Raw genomic sequence first — 17,545 nt, forward strand, 5'->3', positions numbered from 1 at the left:
CAATGTTGATGCAAACCAGATTTGCATCAACTCAACTCTTTTGCAAAGGGGTGTTGATAATAGACCATTTCTGATACACTCCACCATATAGCTGTGTGTTACCATTATCATTGTGCATATTATAAAGTAAACATTTCATAGCACTTCTAATTTGAAGAGCAAAAACAAATTCAAATGAATCTGTATCAAATGCTTTTCTAACGTAAAAAAGGACCAGAGGACCAAAATAATTTTACAATATGTGCGCAGGGAATAAATCAAATGGGTATGTAAAAACAAGTGGCCCAATAACAGCTGTTGGGGTCTAAACCACTGCAATGTGTGCACAGATTTCTGGGGAAATTCTAATAAGGCAACAGCACTGAGAGGTGAACTGATAAATGTGTTGTTTTATACTGCCACTAATAATAAATGAGTACAGTATAAGCATGTATATGCACCACTAATCTGACAAAAGCCATCACCATAAACCATCTCTCCTACAAGCCCTAAACCAACATCACACAGTTTATTTTTCAACTCAAATTAAAACCTTAACATAATTTTTACCAGGGAGCACTCACAGGATGAACTACCCTAACTACCCTAGGGTTGTGGAGCTGTCAAAGGAATGGACGCACCAGGCAGGCCACTGACTTAAGACAACTCACCTGTAGTGTCTCAATCTGCTTTCGGATGCTGTTGTTAGACGGCATCTGGAGCGAGTCAGTGTGAGAAAAAAAGATCAAATGGCAGCAGATAAAGGATGCAGAGTTGGGGAGGGGCACATGCACGTTGAAACATAAATAAAAACATAAAATGACAAGAGTAGTCCAGCATCTTTTTCTATACTCTTGTCAAAGTAACTGTAGGTTAATCCATGTGCAGTCAAACACAGTGAACTGCTTAACATGGTAATTCTGGATTTAGGAATTAGTAAAATTCTACTGATTAGAAAAAGAAAAAAAATCCATATGATGTTAGACTGATTGGGTTTCAGATTGCAAAATGAGGAAAGGTGATCATGCAAAAGCAAAGGCGTGTCAAGACAGTGAGGCAGAAAAAATGCAGAGAAAGAAAGAAGTGGATATAAATGGAAGCGGAAAATATAATTTAAAAAATTGCAATTGGAAACCATTATAAACGTTAACAAATAGAGTCCAAAATTATTTCCTGGCATGCAACAACTGTAGGTGGGTTTTTCCAAGCCCAATAGGTTAAGCTAGCGGTAACCTGGCATAAATCCAGGGAATTCAACAGACATATCGAACACTGTAGTTCGTTTTAGTGTATCTTTTAGTTTTAGTGGCTTGCTGCTGCTGTATCTTCTGGAGTTTGACACCTACAGAGTGAAAGTGACTTCAAGGCATGGCTGGGCAGAGGGCAACTTATAAACTCTAATGACTTTATGGCAAACCCAGTGGTTGCCAGCAGATAATTCACCCGTTCAACTGCCCCCTATTAAACTTTAAAATTCACATCAAATGGTATTTACCTTTTACACTTTACCCTTGGGTTGTTGTTCATTAACTGAACTAGGTGGGCTCCATTTAGTATTACTATGTCTCCATTTCAGCAGAATTAAAATACATTAGCTTACACACAACACACCTCTTGTCTGTTAAAACCATCTTTGGCAGATTATCAATCTACATGTCAACTTTGCTCTGGAGCCATAAATTAATATAAAAGAAACCACAAAACATCACCCGTCTCAACAGAAAAGCTGAAACGCAGTGACACCCAAGACAGAAGTCTATTCGAATCAATGTCCAACACCTCCACCACAAAGCTCTATATTATATTTGAACCATGTGGGATTCCTACAATAAGTAATCAAATCATACAAGTGCAGATGAAGCCACGGCGTTCAATGATATTTTGATAGGCTTGGATTTGGACTTCTTGGGTTTGGTTCTTGCGATAAACCTGAAAACAGATGTGAGCTGTTTTGGATCTCCAGCAGGGATAACTCTATTCCTTCTATTTGTGCAACATGTTTTCACTCCTGAATTTAAAAATTATTTCCTTTGTGGAAAGGGGTGACGTAAGAAAGCTCTATGGGAAGACAACACCGAGTGAATTTCCATTAACTATCAAAACCATTGAAACAACCAACTTACAATTAATACTATTGTGTGAAAACCTTTGATAGATGATAACACGGCTATTTTCAAAACTGGTGAATGGGCACAGCTAAGAGAAATCACCACGGTTAAAAATAGCTACACATCCCAGAATCCTGCCCAATCACTCCAAAAACACTGTTGATTTCAATGTAAAGCAGCTGCATTTAAAAAATGTAAAAATGAAAGAAGATACAAATACAGATGGCTATTTCAGAAATGTACCGACGCAGACACACAAACGAAAACTAAACACCACCACAAGAGCGCACAACCTCGACAGAACAGTGATCAACGAACAGAAGGGACATTCAGTGAGTCAATCTGTCAAGAATTTGGTCAATGAGGCTCCATGAGGGTAACAGGCAGGAATAATGCAGTTTTGATTCGCTACTGATTGGTTTATAAGGAATTACTAACAGACCTGAAATAAAACAGCACTTGAAAACACAAGGAAAGTTGAAAACTTGAAAGAAATTGTGATAGTTCAAAAGTGAATAATTAGTCAATTAACTTCTTTTATTTTATTTTTATGAATGGTAATCATATTTAACTGCGACAAATAAAAGTCGTCATTAAATCGAGTGCTGTTCCCTTTTCAGATCTGGCTGCTGCTGATAAAGTACTGTGATCTTCAGACAGACAAAAGTACCCAGCAATCAATCACGCCCACGACGGTTCCAATGATTGCAGCACCCAGGTCAGTAAAAACAGGGACAACCTTTTTAACCAGCAATAATACGTGAGCTTCAAAAGAGGGAAATCATCATCATGAATTTACTGCGGTCATAATTGAATGTTTCATTAAGGTCGGGTCAGGTGTTTTATCAGAACAATCAAGGCCTTAAAACCTACAGTATGGATTCTTCATACTTTGGAAAGCATTTTGAAATGGGCTATGAGTGAAGCCCAGCTCTGATAATACCTTAAGGTGAGAAAGGCAGTTCTGGAGGAAGATGTGCCAGTTGTTCAGGAAGAACTGTTTCTGACTAACACACAGCAAGCATGTCACCAGAGGGTAGAGAGCCTGGGGAGAGAGGGAATAATGTCAGCCTTACTTTCAGGGTAGAGAGGGGGAAAAAAATACAAGAAATAGGTTAAACAAATAGGAACAGGAGTATAAAGGGAGACATAAAAACAGTATTACCAAAGAGTGCTTCTTTCTGGAACTAAGGTCAAATGTTGTCTGGTACAGCATCTCAACAAAGTTCTTCAGACAGGGCACGTTGACTTCGTTTTTCACCGCCTGAGGATGAACAAGTCTGTCATCTCTCAGATTGTCATGTGAGAGAATAAATCAGTGCAAAAAGGTTTTAACATAAATGACTCACAGCTGCAACAGGAATAAGGATCTCAACAAAAAGGCCTGCCAGAGCATGCTTGATGTCTTTATCCTTGACTTCCAGAAAATACTGGGCACACTCCTGAAAGATCCACATACAGGTCACGAGTGTTAACTGGTGGTTTGCTTCAAACATTTACAGTATTTGTGAAATGGGAACACTGACTTAGTTATACTGGAGTACATTTCACTAATGTTGCTCACAATAAATGGCATTATTTTTCATACAAATTATTGCAGAGGAATTCAATTCGATCAACAATTTAAAAGAAGCACATTCAAAAGAAGAGTGGATGTCCTGCATTGCTAATTGTCCATGGATAGAATCATGATGAAAAGTGAAAGGAAAGGCTGATAATAAACTACCATCGATGTGTTTCAATGTATAAAGATTAATGGCAGCCTAATTCACAATTCTGAACCAAGTCTATCTCCCACACACACACACACACCTTGGCAAGCCTCACCTTTGATCGTTACTCATCTGACTTTATGAGAGCAGCTGAGTTTGAACAAAGGCAGCAGTAAAATAAAATGTCTGATGCAATTTAGCAAACACGCCTCACTGATGCTTGCCATGGGCAGCGATGGGCATGAACACACTAAATGCAGGTTGGTCACTGAGGAAGCTGAACACACATCTCTGATTGTAACAGCAGGACAGTAAATGACTCACATGGGTGTTGCCACATAAAGTGGAATTCTTCAGGCAAAAAGGCCAAAAACAAAGCTGCTGAAAGGAGCAGTGGAAAATAACTCAATATGGCAACACAGGGACCCACCACTGGGTTAGACTGTGTTTACCGTCTGGTTCAACTGCTGTGCTGCCCAGGATGTCAATGATGGCAAATCACACAAAGCCAAGTGCACGTTTTATGCATATCTGAAGGTTCATAACAATATAATTGACTTATTAATTCATTAGATATAGACAGGAAATATTTTTCAGGGGACTGTAAAGTCGATATTATACTTCCCTGTCTAAGCTCACTAAAGAGTAGATGTAAATGTGTTTTATTTTGAAGAACAAACAAATTGTAGGGACAGATGTCAAAAATAGTCTTTGAATTTATTCTCGTTTCTATCATACAACAGTGAAGCGTGTAGGGAGTGAACATGAGGTTTGAAGGAAAGTTCAGAAAAGCTTTAAAGGAGAGGGTGAAAAAGTTTGTTTTTACAAAACAATTGTAAACTGATTAAAATAAGAAAAGGTGATCTCTTGAAAAAAAGAGGAAGAAATACATTTGTGGGGCCAGAATTCTATCAGAGACACTGAAGTACAAACACGCACAACAATCACTCCAGAACAACATTGCCAACTATAATTTACCTGCATGAACTGAAATGAAGCCTCGAAATCCTCCACAGGATACATTTTGACCCGGAAAAACTTCATGCCCATAATGAGACTGATAATGCTCTGGACCACAAAGGGACTCTGCTCTTTTAGCCTGAGTTCCTTCAGTTCGGTGATGAACTTCTTCCTGACTGCCTGAAACCTAAGCATACACACATCACAGATAAAGATACACTGCACTTAAATAAACTCCTAAGAGATGTACATTCGGTTGAGGTGCATCAAAATTAGAAATCAGGTCCTTACTTTGACTGTGTCAGGACTCCAATGACCTCTGCATACAGATCAGCAATGATGTGGACATTGCCGGTATTGGGACCACAGTATCTGATGAGGAAAGTATAGCATATTTATCTGGTGGATAACGTTCTATAACTACAGATATTACAGAAATATTGCTCACCCCTCTTTGTGTTTAAAGTGCTTGAACGCCAGGTTTAGAACTTCATGTACTAACACATCTGGCACAGGATGAAGAGGTATCTGGAAGAGGAGCACAGCCACGGTCATGGCATTTGCTTTATTAGAAGGCTTGAATCTCTCATTGCTACCATCCTCTTTACCCAAGCAAGAGGAATGTCATAGAAAACCTAGCACCGGTTTCCTGGGAGATTGGCTTTTAACTCAGAATGTGGCTTGGATGTGGCTAGAAACAGCCTCAGCAGAGAGCTGGGAGGCTGTTTCTATGGTGTGCACTCCACTTTGTGCTTGTGGAAGACAGTTTTCATAATGAACATTCGAGCATAAGATATGGAGCATTGCAGCAGGAAATGCTCTTATTGAGGATTTGCATTTTTAAAAATACAATTAACTGGATTTATTTATTTACAAGATAGCTGGAGGTAAATCCTGAAATTCAAATTCAATTCCACAAATCTATGGGTACACAAACAATACTAATAGTTCTGTAGCAGTTAGTATTGTATGAAATTACAGTTTTAAGCATGCTGCCAGTTTAGAGTGCTTTCAGATTGGTTCATCATTCTGTTTTTAAAGGGATTATCTTGTAAACAGACACCACATATTGGTGGCCTATAAAGGCAAAGATGGAGCTTTGAATAGGAAATGTGATAATGGAAATACAAATGAACAAATGTGGTTTAGACCAATGGCCGATAAAATAAACTCCACAATGGCCTGAAATGACCCACTACTGCAATAAAAATGATATAAGCACATGTCATATTGGTCTAAGTACATACAGAGACTCTCCCTTATTCTATCTCAGCTGGTAGCGTTTGACAAATATGACCTCTGCAGTTTAACTGGAAAATAGAATTTAAAAACATGTAAATCGGGATGCAAAAAGCTCACCTGTTTCAGAACCTCCACTGAAACTAAACAAAAAATGAAATCTATGGCTAAGTCCCTCCGTTCCAGAAGATAATCTTTATCCCGGTGCTGTTCATCACTACAAACACATAAATGCAAACAATGAATAGATGTTTTCTCTACAACAGCAAAAAAAACAACCACAATCACTCAATATACACAGTTGGAAAAACAAGAATAAAAGAAAATCCACAGCATCTCACCCTTTGGACTTGGTGCTGGAGCGAGGCCTGTACTCGTATGACTCGTCATCAGTGCCACTCTGCCGCCGGTACCAGTCAAACAGTGTGCGAAGTAGGGAGGGCAAACAGTGTTCTGCTATTGAGCTCATAGAGCTTATTAACTGGGGAAGGAATCAGAAAATTAATACGCATTACAGACATTACTGTGTGCACCAAATGTAGTAATTATCCCTCCATTATACATGTGAAATGTATAAATAATCATATAGTTCCAGGTAAAGAGTGAGTACGAATAAAAAAAGGTGGTGTTGTGATAAAGACAACATGATTCTACTGGATAGTTCCAAGTAAACAGACAAGATTTATGAAGTAATAATGTTATTCTCCCAATCCAAAAATGATTTTTAGTTTATGGCCTTTTCATACTGATGGTCGCTGAAATATACAGTTATTTATCACATGTTGTAATTCATTGCATGAGCTTATGTCGTGCGCATTTTTCCCCCTTAAAAGATTCGATAATTGATGGTTTGTTTCAGCTGTTTTTCCATTGCAAAATATAAAAATGTGTCATGCAAGTGTTCAGAAAATGATTCGGCATATTTCATTTAAGGAGCTGGTCTGTATTTACGTGTTTTTGAAGAGAGTAAAAACAATTCTAGGACAAATGCAACATTATAAAGAGGCTGGGCGTAAGAGACATGGGCACCTGCTTGTCCACCCTTACACTGTCACAGAGATACACTCCAGTGCCTAATACTGATTTAGTAGTCAGGAGTGACACAGCAATTCTGCACTCAATTTTGCACTCTCTATACTCATTTTCTCTTCCTGGTTTACAATGGGACAGATGGATCTATAGCACCGTATCCTCTTTGGCTTTGTGCAGTGCTGAAAAAGCATTCTGCAGCAGACGGGCCTATTGTATAAGCTTCTGCAGCAGCTACCGATGAGGCATAGACAGGTCACAGTGATAGGAACTGGGGATTCAGATATTACGCACTGGCAGAGGAAACAAAATGGGGAGAGTGGCCCAGAAGAAGCCAAATGCCTCATTAACCTGGAGGTTCTGAGTGCGAACATACTGACCTGGTCAAATTGTGCATCTTCCCCTCTCTGAAGGGAGCGGGACAGGGGTTTCTCCTGCAACATACGTAAGAGAGTCAAAGAGTAAATGAACCAGAAACCCCATGATACAGTGTGAAAGCACATTAATATTCTGCTTGGCCAAAGCAATAAAACCACCAAAAACCACCTAACCCTAACCCTTTTCCAAAACTTCATTATCACAATTAAAGAAGCTGAGCAGCAGATTTTTTTTGCAGAGTCACTCACATCACTGCTGCTGAACCTTTTACTTCTTTCAACGTCGTCATCAGTGTTTGCATCAACCACCTTTACACACTTTCTCTAGTTTGGACACTATTACACTACATATACACTATTCAACTGAACTCACAAACATTTTACAATGACAGAAAACTATTCACGCAAACATTTTATGCTAGCTTCCATTTTTTAACTCACAACCGTAATAGGAATACTGATTAACCAGGTAAGGGACCTTCAGGACACAGATGTCTTTACACAACATCCTGAGAAGCTTGTGACATTCAAATTATCTGTATTCCAGTAAATATGATCATAACAATGGCCCGAGCTTGTGAAAAATAAATGGCTTACTCATTTTTAATGCCTCTTAATTTATGCAATCATTTATAATAAATTATGTTACTGACCAGCTTTAATTAAACATTCTGCATTGACAGTAATATTTGTATATACACAGGATGAGTATTTTGATGTTCCTCTTGTGCCAGTTTAAAAGGAATGCGACTCGGTTGCAAAAGCCTGTTTCGACAGCACCAAATGATTCCTTGTGTTACAAATTTCATTTCCTGTGTGTTTTGACACCAGATGTCAGCCTCTGCAGACTCACCAGCGGCTCGGCCATCACCATCTCAATCTTCTTCTCAGCCAGCACAGCAAACTCAGCAAACAGACTCTTTATGACAAACTCCCCGGGCTTCAGCTCGGGGTCAATGGTGATGCTTGACATGGCGGCAATGCTTTGCTTCTCCCACGAGAGGGGAGTCACTGAGGAGGGGGCACGGCGTCTGCTCACGCTGCTACTGACTGGTGCAGAAGCTGTGGAGAGAAAAGGTTGGGAAATAATATAGTGACATTCAAGAGTAGCTCATTAAATTAAAAGACCATATTTAATAAGTAGCCTGGTTAAACATGCAGTGTCATGGTCTATGTCTAATTAAAAGCAGCCCAGACATTTCCAAAAAAGGCAAACTGACTCAACAACCGACCACATTTTTTCCAAGGTTCTAAAATGAGACATTTGCCCACAGTGAGGTGAATAACCTTAAAAAAATTAACAAGGATAATCATATTGTGATCACGTTGTGAAACGTTAAGTGTGATAAAAGAAGAAGCCTGATGCAGAGCCAGAGAAATACTGATGAATGCTCATTTTTGCAAAAGAATTTTCTATATTAACTTAAAGTACCACCAAGGGAAACGAAAGTGATGAACGTGTGGGGGGGGAAGGCAAAAAAAAAAAATCTGTGTTTATATTTCACAACTGTCACACTGCTCAATCAGAAATAACTTAACTTCCACTGTGATTTTCAACAGTAGTTGCCAGCCTTCTTCTTTTTTTCCCAACTGAAGTTTGTTTAAATCTTTCACGTGTGCATTTGTTATTTAAATTTAAAAAATACAAAATAGTACATTTCTTCTTATCTTTACTTGAAGTACTTGAAATGAGCTTTATTTTCTCCCGAAGACAAACTAGCAGTCAAATCAGTATTTGCTTAAAGTTGATGCAAGAGAGAAAAACATCATCACAACAGAAACAGAAGTGGTTCAATGGTCCCTATTTTAAACCAGCAGCAGCACTCGCTGAAGCTGCACTCAGTGACTCATCTGTGACCTAAAGACAAGGTTTCTTTTCCCAGTCAAATTTAAATGCAAAATCCTGAAGCAGGGATTGGGGATAATATGTAAAAGACCCTCTTGACATTTGTTGGGGCTTTGAGGACATCGTCCCACCTCGGTTACATTTGAAGTTGGACCTTATTTTGTGCCACATATAGTGTTGGATCTTGTCAGAGCTAATTCGTCATGCTGGAAAATAAAAGTTGTGAGGCTGAACCCTGGTATCAGACCCATTTTAACTTCCAAAAAAGTAGCATTTGTGGCACATTTCAGTACCAAACTGGATGACGTCTTGGGTCCAAAAGACAGCGAGTCTAAATTTTATTTCTTATGTTATTTTTATTATCATTATGATTGACATTTTACTCGGTGTCATAAAGATTGTGAATCCCCATTAGAACAGTTTCATTTTTGCCAGAAAGCTGCACAAAATCCTTAATTCCAGGCAGAAACTAAAACCTTTCAAACCAAGATTTTTTTTTAATTTTTTTTTAAGGCTACCTTTTAAAACATTGTACACAAAAGTTTACTGTGGGAAACCAGCCATTGGGCACTGAACCTTGACCATCACATTATCCCAGATTATCACCAGTTAATCTGTCAGAATTGTATAACATCATTGTGTTCCCATTTTCTTAAAATAAAAGAAAAAATACTGCCTGATGTAGGTTTGCTCCTTCTTCCATGACAGACACTTTTTGTGGTTTGTTATCTCCTACAGCCAAGATAGTATGTCCTTAAAACCCTTTTAACTTTGTATAAGAACAAGGGCTGTCAAAATAAATGATATAGTATTGTATATAGACGTATGTATCGTTCAGTTTTGGGGTTCTTCCATTCTCCTGATCATCTCTACACCTTCATTGGAGTCCATCTGTGGTTAATGTCTCTGTGTGGGCATGATTTGGGCAGACACACACCTGTCTACATGAGGTATCACAGTTCATAATGTATATCTGAGGAAACAAACAAACAAATAACAAACAAACCATCGGATCAAAGGGACTGAATCAATGTACATATAGAGGCTATAAAACTATTTCTGCTTCACTGGTGGATCCCAGGAGCTTGGAGGCCCCTGCCATTTTAAAATGAAAGAAGTCTGGTACAACCAGGACTCTTTAAAGGTCGAGATCTGGAAAGAAATATTGTGGCCGTGAACCCAATGGTCACCCAGGCTGGGCACCTGAGGTCCTGTGTGCAGAAAGTCAACTATCAGTGCAGCACCTGCATCCACCACTCATAGGTTTCCTCTCAGTACCTCTAAAAACACTAGATGTTACGATCAACAGCAGAGTTCTTCCTCCATACCAAATATTTTCCAAAAAATTAAGGACTAATATGACCGTAACAACTGGCAGTAAATCAGAATTTTTGCCTCATCACATTATACATTTCGATACCACACTATAGAACCACAGCGGCGGAAAGGGTTGCGTGAACCTCTGTGAACATAAGCAATAAAGCTGGGTTTGGTTTTAATACCAAGAAGTGTGTAGTTTCACTAGTTATAAATAAATGAATGAAACCTGTGTGTACGACAGCCTTCACATACTCAAATATGCGATGGCTTTGATTCCATGTTGTAAACTATGTGATCCTGGGTCTAATTTCAATGATAATTATAGTTCAGAAATGGTGCTGCCACGATTCTTTTACCATAGGAGCTAATTTCCCCATTCAATAAGAGAATATATTGTGACATATATAAGACAGACATTTCCTGATGGAATAAAATAATCATTTATCTTCCTCTTATGATAACATTTGTGCACATTATGAATAAAATTAAATGCCACTCAGAAGTGTAATCCTGTTGTCTTTGAACGGAATTTCTTACAAATAATGGTTATAAATGTAAGTTAAGAAGGACAAAACAAACAAAGCTGATAAGTTCATGGTCAAAAGCTGAGGGTCACTTTAGAAACAGGCAGCATAATTAACAAAGGAAAATCTATTTTGCTAAAGAATCCTTGGCTCATGTGATTCTTGTTGATCTTTGATGATGTTGCTGATACTTTCTCTGCAGCATTCCTTAAGCAGGGCAACTCTACTGCTCCATTAAAAATAAACATTCCTTTCCTAAAAATGCCTTGTAAAAATGTGTTAATGCTCTGGAACTAAAGCATAGCCAACGCAGTGAACATCCGAGACCATTTCTGCTAAAGATAACTGATGATTAATGCAAACAAATGTGCTATGGGACAGATTGAAAACTAAAAACTATTGCTAAACAAGTCAATGTATAATACTGTATATCTCAGGGAGAATAATGAACCAGATCCTCTTTCACAGCCAATATGACACGCACTGCAAGGGAAGCTAATAATAGGAGAGAAGTACAAGATAGATCAATAAGAGGGAAGATTAGCAGCGCCAGAGGTTTATAGGCAGGAAAATGGAGAATAAAGATTGTGCTATGAGCTACGAATGAGGAAATACTGATTATGGCTTCTGTTGTCAAAGTATTAAAAGAAAAATAAAGAAATATCTTAAACAAAGTGTTCCTTAATCCATGAGACTATGATCATCAATAAAAGCATATCTATGGACAACCAGGAACCAGTAGCAGGATAAACACGGGAGGAGAGGAGAGAGCCGCTGCAACCTGCATACGCATGAAACAAGCCTGGTGAACCACCATCAGTCATCCTGACAACTCCATTAATAACCACTTTTCTCTTACAGGGAGGAAACAGGAAACCTCTGAGCATGATTTCACTGCACGCGGACATATAATGCTGCAAAGTGTCTCCTTGCTGGGTGGAGGAGATAAGTCTGGTGGCCGGGTGAAGAATGTAAACATGAGCGCTGGCTTGGCAGGGTACTCACAGCTGCTGCTCCACGACTTGAGCAGAGATTTGATGCTGATCTCAAAGAATACGGAATCCTGGAGGCTCAGCATGGTGTTCCTCCAAAGTTTCGGTTCAGCACAGGAGACGATTTTTACATGGCTGATCAAAAGTACATTTCACCGAAATGTCATTTAAAAAAAGGAAATGCGTACGCTCTTCACATATGGGGCTCCTTTCGGTTGAGCAGAGATGAAAACTACCCTCCACAGGTGATGGTTACAGACATGGTGGAGAACAAGAGCAGTGAGCAGCTGGTCAGGAAGACAGATCCGAGAAGTGCCACCAAGTTGTTCTTTTTCACACAGCCTGTTCTCTGGCATCGGAAACGGAGCGGGGAATGAAAGAAGAGTAGAGCTGGCTAGTTAGAGAAGTATTCTCCACCAGTGCCTGCTGCCCACTTGCCAGTCCACACCGTCACGCATCCCCATTCCAGCACAGAAGAATCCAGAACGGTGACGGACAAACCTCTGCGAACTTTGTTGCACAATAGAAATTAAAAAAAATGTAAAAAAAACAACCCAGCAGCAAAACAGCCTACGGCAAAACTCTTAACAATACGCTGCGATATTCCGTCTCTTTCTCCTTCCTGTGTGTACGTGTGTGCCAGTCGTAGATCATAGCGCAGTCCACCACCCTCCGCCTCCCCCAAAAGTGCCTTCTCTCTCTTCATTTGCTTACAAGCGGCCCCTCCCCTTCCCAGCTAGCTCTGGTTCTTTCACCGATGCCTGCTCCATTCTCTGAGTGAGAGCAAGCTTGTTTCAACACACAACGGGGGGAGGTGGGAGCGCGGTGTGGGGCGAATGATGTCATCAAAATGCTGCGAGTGTTCCCTGGCTGGGTTTCAGCGATGCATATGCATGTCAGAGCTGCTACTGTGCTGCTTCTCCTCTGGCCTATCAAAACGCCACTTCCTGTAAGCTCTACAGCAATACTGATGCGTCACCCCCGACTGCAGCAGGAGGGGAAGGATAGGAGGATGGGAGAGAATGGGAAAGAAAGGAAGGGATTAATCGAACACAGGGTGCATATGCAACAATCTTAAACTGCTCTCCGGTTTGAGTCGGAACTGTGGCAGAATTTAAAGCACGTATCCATCGATATCTCACACTATTACTGGAGAGTCTCACAGTTCAGAGCACCATCATCTTCCCGAGCTAGCTGCTCACACCCATTGGAGGCATTACATCAGTGTTTGTCCAAAAGGTTTAAAGCATAGTAACACAGACAATAATAAACAAACTAGCACGTTGCATAAGTGAGTCTGTTTTCTTTCTGCACTTGCACAGCCTCAGACCAGATTCACATGACATTGAGCAATATATATATCCAGCTCAGGATTAGGCTGTTACCAAAATATTCTGAAGAGAACTGCCGTGGGAAAAGACTAACTCTTTGTCTTTCAGTTTTGTCTTCATTTCTCTCCCTGTGACACCCTATGTCACATGCCCTCCACTTCACAAGTTATGCAAAATGAGGCAGAGCACAGTGCAAAAAAAACCAAAAAAAAAAAACCACAGAGACAAGCAGATGCTTTGTGAAGCCCTGGCTGGTGCTACCCTGATGCTGGCTTCCACTGTGAAAGTCTGTCTTGTCATAAACAAGTACAGATTCCTTCCACTGCACAGTTGGATCAATTCGACAATGTTTTCCTTGATAACATGTTGGAAGTTCTGTATACAGCGAGGTGTCTGAGTGCGAGACAGTTTGGAGAATCATTGTCTTCTTAATCCACTGGATCAATGATTTTTACATACAAACCAGGTAATGCTTTAAGACCCGTCACTGACATGTAAAGATGTTTTGGTACGCTGATGCTTGTGCTCCAAGATCACATAGAAATACAGACTGTGAAGCTTTATGGCTAATGGGAAGCAGAAGATGAACTGACAACATTAGTGCTAAGAGCTGCTGCCTAACACAAGTGACGTAAGCTGCAAATAAACATGACTGACTTCCTGGAAAGAGGAGCCCGCTGATTAAATAATGTCTACTAAATACACAATCAGGGCCAGCTACAGATGCCCCATTCACAAAATGGGAGCAGCGATGGATAACTGGCCATCCTTTCTGCTGACATTATAGAGGAGCTGTTCCTCTGGAGGCTGGAGGATGCATTTCCTGTCCCAGCCCCTCTGAAGGGCAGTGGTGGGAACAATAATCGATAAACTGTAATTTAATCCCTGACCTCCCCAGTGGTGCCTGGGCTGCAGAGGACACACCAGTTAGAGCCATCTGGGTATACAGCACAAGTCTAAACTCACTCCTCCCTTCACATTCTCACAGCTCTCAGGGACTAACCACTGGAAGACACCCTTTATTTAAAATAAATAAATAAATAAATAAATAAATAAATAAATAATAGATATTATTAATAATATATATTTATTATTAATAATAATAATATATTTTAATATACATCAGTTTTCTATATACATATACTGTATATACACATTATATGTGTGTGTGTATACATATATATACACACACGCACACACACACACACACACTCACTGCTACTTAAGGAAATTCTTTTTTCTTGTAAGTGGGTTAATGAGCTTTTTTACCCCAGCAGGGGCCCATGGTCTGGACCTTTACTGAGCTATTGATTAACTCAGCTTTGCCTTGGGCAGGTTAATAGACTGTACCGTTAAGATTACAGTATAACGCAAGGTGTTACAGGAATAACTTCCTGCACAAACCAGATGTATTCCATCGTAATTAGAGGTCCCTTCTTCTCCAATATAATTCCACTTGAAGATTTCAAGAGAGGGAACATTCAAAAGTCTTAAGAACAGTCAAAAGAACAACAGGCCAACCTTAATTAAACCTTATCTCATCATAGGTACAAATTATGAAAGGTCGCCACACCACTCAGCACCTCTTTGCAAACCATCGGCGTGCGGTTCACACAGCTAAAGCACAGGAAATGGAAAAACTTAAACAATGATTCACGGTGTCATTGCCACAATAACGCATTTAAACCAAGTGCAGGCTCTGCCCCAAAGTGTGTCACTACAGTGTTTGGGTCACTCCAGTCAGCTAATAACAACAAAGCCTCAGGACTACATTAGTCCAGGTCAGTGTCTTCAATTCTTCAAGAAAAAAAAAATCACAACATATAAAAACAACCTACAAAACATGCAATAAATATGCACAAATTGTAACACGAAATGCTGCTGCAACGATTTCAATGCACTACCACATATAAAATATATATATACCAAAATATGCAAATTCAAGTACTTTATGACTCTATCCAGAGAAACTTGATGGGATGAGAAGCACCTTCATGAAAGTCGACTCCCATCAAGGGAGGCACTCAAATTCAAATCAAATGAAAATAATCTCAATACCTGAATAAACCACACCGCCACCTTTGCGTATCATTCCCTTTGTATTCTCTTACACTCACTCCTGTAGCGATCAAACCACACAACACGTTACACAACTCACCATTGTCACCTTTGCCACCACCCACATGTTGAAAAAAGGAGACTTTTCTAATATGACGGCTGTTTCCTAGTTGGAAAGAAAGAAACATTTTTTTTTTTTTAGGTAAACCAGCCCGTCAAGGAATCAACTCAGTGTCATCACAACACAGAAGAGTATTTGATGTGCACACAGATCAAAAATGTACCATAAATACGGTGTCTACTGATGTTAGACGCCTCCTTGAGATGATTAACACAGTCGGCACAACACGCAGTTTGAATATCACACAAACTTCACTTACCCAGATTAAAGAGTAGTGAAGTCCTTATGGATAAGCCTTACATAACAGTGTCTGGTAATGATTATTTTAGTAATATAGATTATTGCACTGAATTATTACTTCCGTGACAGTGAACCTGGTGTATTTATCAGATAAGTTTCTTTAACTCTTTGCATCTGCAGCCTAGTATTTTAACACATCTGTGCGGTGTTGGCTGGTACGCAGAAGTAGAGCACGAATCCAGTGAAGCATCAGACAGTTTGATTAATTTCAAATGACCACATACGCAGAGGGAACATCAATGTTAAAACATCCTGATACACAGGTGGCAGTGTGATATATTGCGATACATTAGGATGCCAAATGGGAAAATAAATTTACTTTTCCCCCTCAAACATTATGTCACCCCTAAACTTTTTGTTACACTGTAATATATTTGTGCAATTTATACCATCGTGACCCTGAGCCTCACTTATCATAAATGTACAAACCGACACAGCATTTTAGACTGACTATAGTTACACCACCTCTTATTACAGTACATTTATGCTAATAATGGGGTGTTTTTATGGTATAAATCGCATTGGGACCTTTTTAAATTTTATTGTTCAAATTGCAAAAAGTTGGTGAGAGTGACGGCATAGAGTATCTGCTAGGACGTGAACCTGCGCATATTACATGGTCAAGAAATGTGCAGGTCAGAAACAAAGTCAAAAACTGAGAGACCTCACTTGCTGATTGTTTTGGTGAAATATTCTACTACATTTGACCAATTCTACATCTTTGTTTCCAAGTGTGCTGAAGGAAAAGCACCACTAGCGATGTTACCATGATGCCTGGTCACAGTCAGATTTGGAATTAGGACTAATGATTTGAGAAGCCATTGACAATAAAGCCTAGTGTGCTGAATCTTTTCTACTCTAGTTGTACCTTTGAGGCGACTTCGGTTATTACTGTCAGGCCTGGGGTGGCTGATCCCTGGATCAGCAGCTATCACCGGCGCTACCGGGTCCTCGTCAATGGTCTGTCCCATGACCAGCAGGCCCAGTCGTTTCATGTGGAGGAGCCGCGACCCTGAATCCTTGGGCGCAGCTCTGTTCGGTTCCCCTGAGATGATGACTGGAACCAGGCTCTTCAGAAACGCCATCTTTCAATTGCGTCCTTAATCCAGTAACGTGAGCTGCACCACTCTCTTAACTACCTCCATACCTGAAGCATCCGTCTCACTAACAGACGAGCAACAGTCCCTATCTGCAACCGATACCTAAAAAAGCATATTCACACAGTCGCAGCCCGCACCTTTACAGTCTAGGGAAGCCAACACCTGTCAGACTTATGTCGTTTGTCTTGACTAACTGGTAAAGGTAAAACCCATTCATGACAGACAGGAAACTCCTCACTATGAAGCGGTAGCCGTCTGCCAACTGTGAGCATGGCGAACAAACACATGCCACTTTTTGTGGCTCATGATGTAATTAGGAGCAGTGGGCAGGACTACGAGTCCCAGGCACTATCTAGGGTGGAACTAGCAAATGTTCCACCGAAGATAACGCAAGCACGGGCCCACAGCCAATGACAACAACGACGACACAGGCCACGCCCTGTCAGTTGTGGTTGCTCACCGGAGAGAAAACCCAAGAGAAGACTGACAGATGGTTTCAGGAGACAGAAGGCCGTGTGGAGAGGGCTGCGATGATAGCCCTTATCAACG

The 17,545-nt window shown here is 40.1% G+C and overlaps 1 protein-coding gene across 4 annotated transcripts in view; it reads right to left on the reverse strand.

Moving 5' to 3' along the window:
- fryl (furry homolog, like) overlaps positions 1-17,284 on the reverse strand; it is a 40,541-nt gene extending 23,257 nt beyond the window's left edge. For 2 of the 4 annotated variants that reach the window (XM_029828442.1, XM_029828441.1), the window contains exons 1-13: positions 16,765-17,284; positions 15,576-15,641; positions 8,258-8,466; positions 7,408-7,461; positions 6,340-6,479; positions 6,119-6,215; positions 5,208-5,287; positions 5,051-5,131; positions 4,778-4,946; positions 3,437-3,529; positions 3,253-3,351; positions 3,031-3,132; positions 651-695 (exon numbers count right to left, since the gene is read on the reverse strand). In XM_029828442.1, coding sequence (XP_029684302.1) covers positions 651-695; positions 3,031-3,132; positions 3,253-3,351; positions 3,437-3,529; positions 4,778-4,946; positions 5,051-5,131; positions 5,208-5,287; positions 6,119-6,215; positions 6,340-6,479; positions 7,408-7,461; positions 8,258-8,466; positions 15,576-15,641; positions 16,765-16,981 — 1,452 coding nt within the window. In that variant the 5' untranslated portion in view covers positions 16,982-17,284. Of the gene's footprint in view, positions 1-650; positions 696-3,030; positions 3,133-3,252; positions 3,352-3,436; positions 3,530-4,777; positions 4,947-5,050; positions 5,132-5,207; positions 5,288-6,118; positions 6,216-6,339; positions 6,480-7,407; positions 7,462-8,257; positions 8,467-12,099; positions 13,377-15,575; positions 15,642-16,764 lie in introns of those variants that run through there. The other 2 variants (XM_011614535.2, XM_029828443.1) reach the window with 2 other exon arrangements.
- Between the last annotated feature and the right edge of the window lie 261 nt (positions 17,285-17,545).

Source organism: Takifugu rubripes, chromosome 20 (genome assembly GCF_901000725.2).
Source record: "Takifugu rubripes chromosome 20, fTakRub1.2, whole genome shotgun sequence".
NCBI lineage: Eukaryota > Metazoa > Chordata > Actinopteri > Tetraodontiformes > Tetraodontidae > Takifugu > Takifugu rubripes.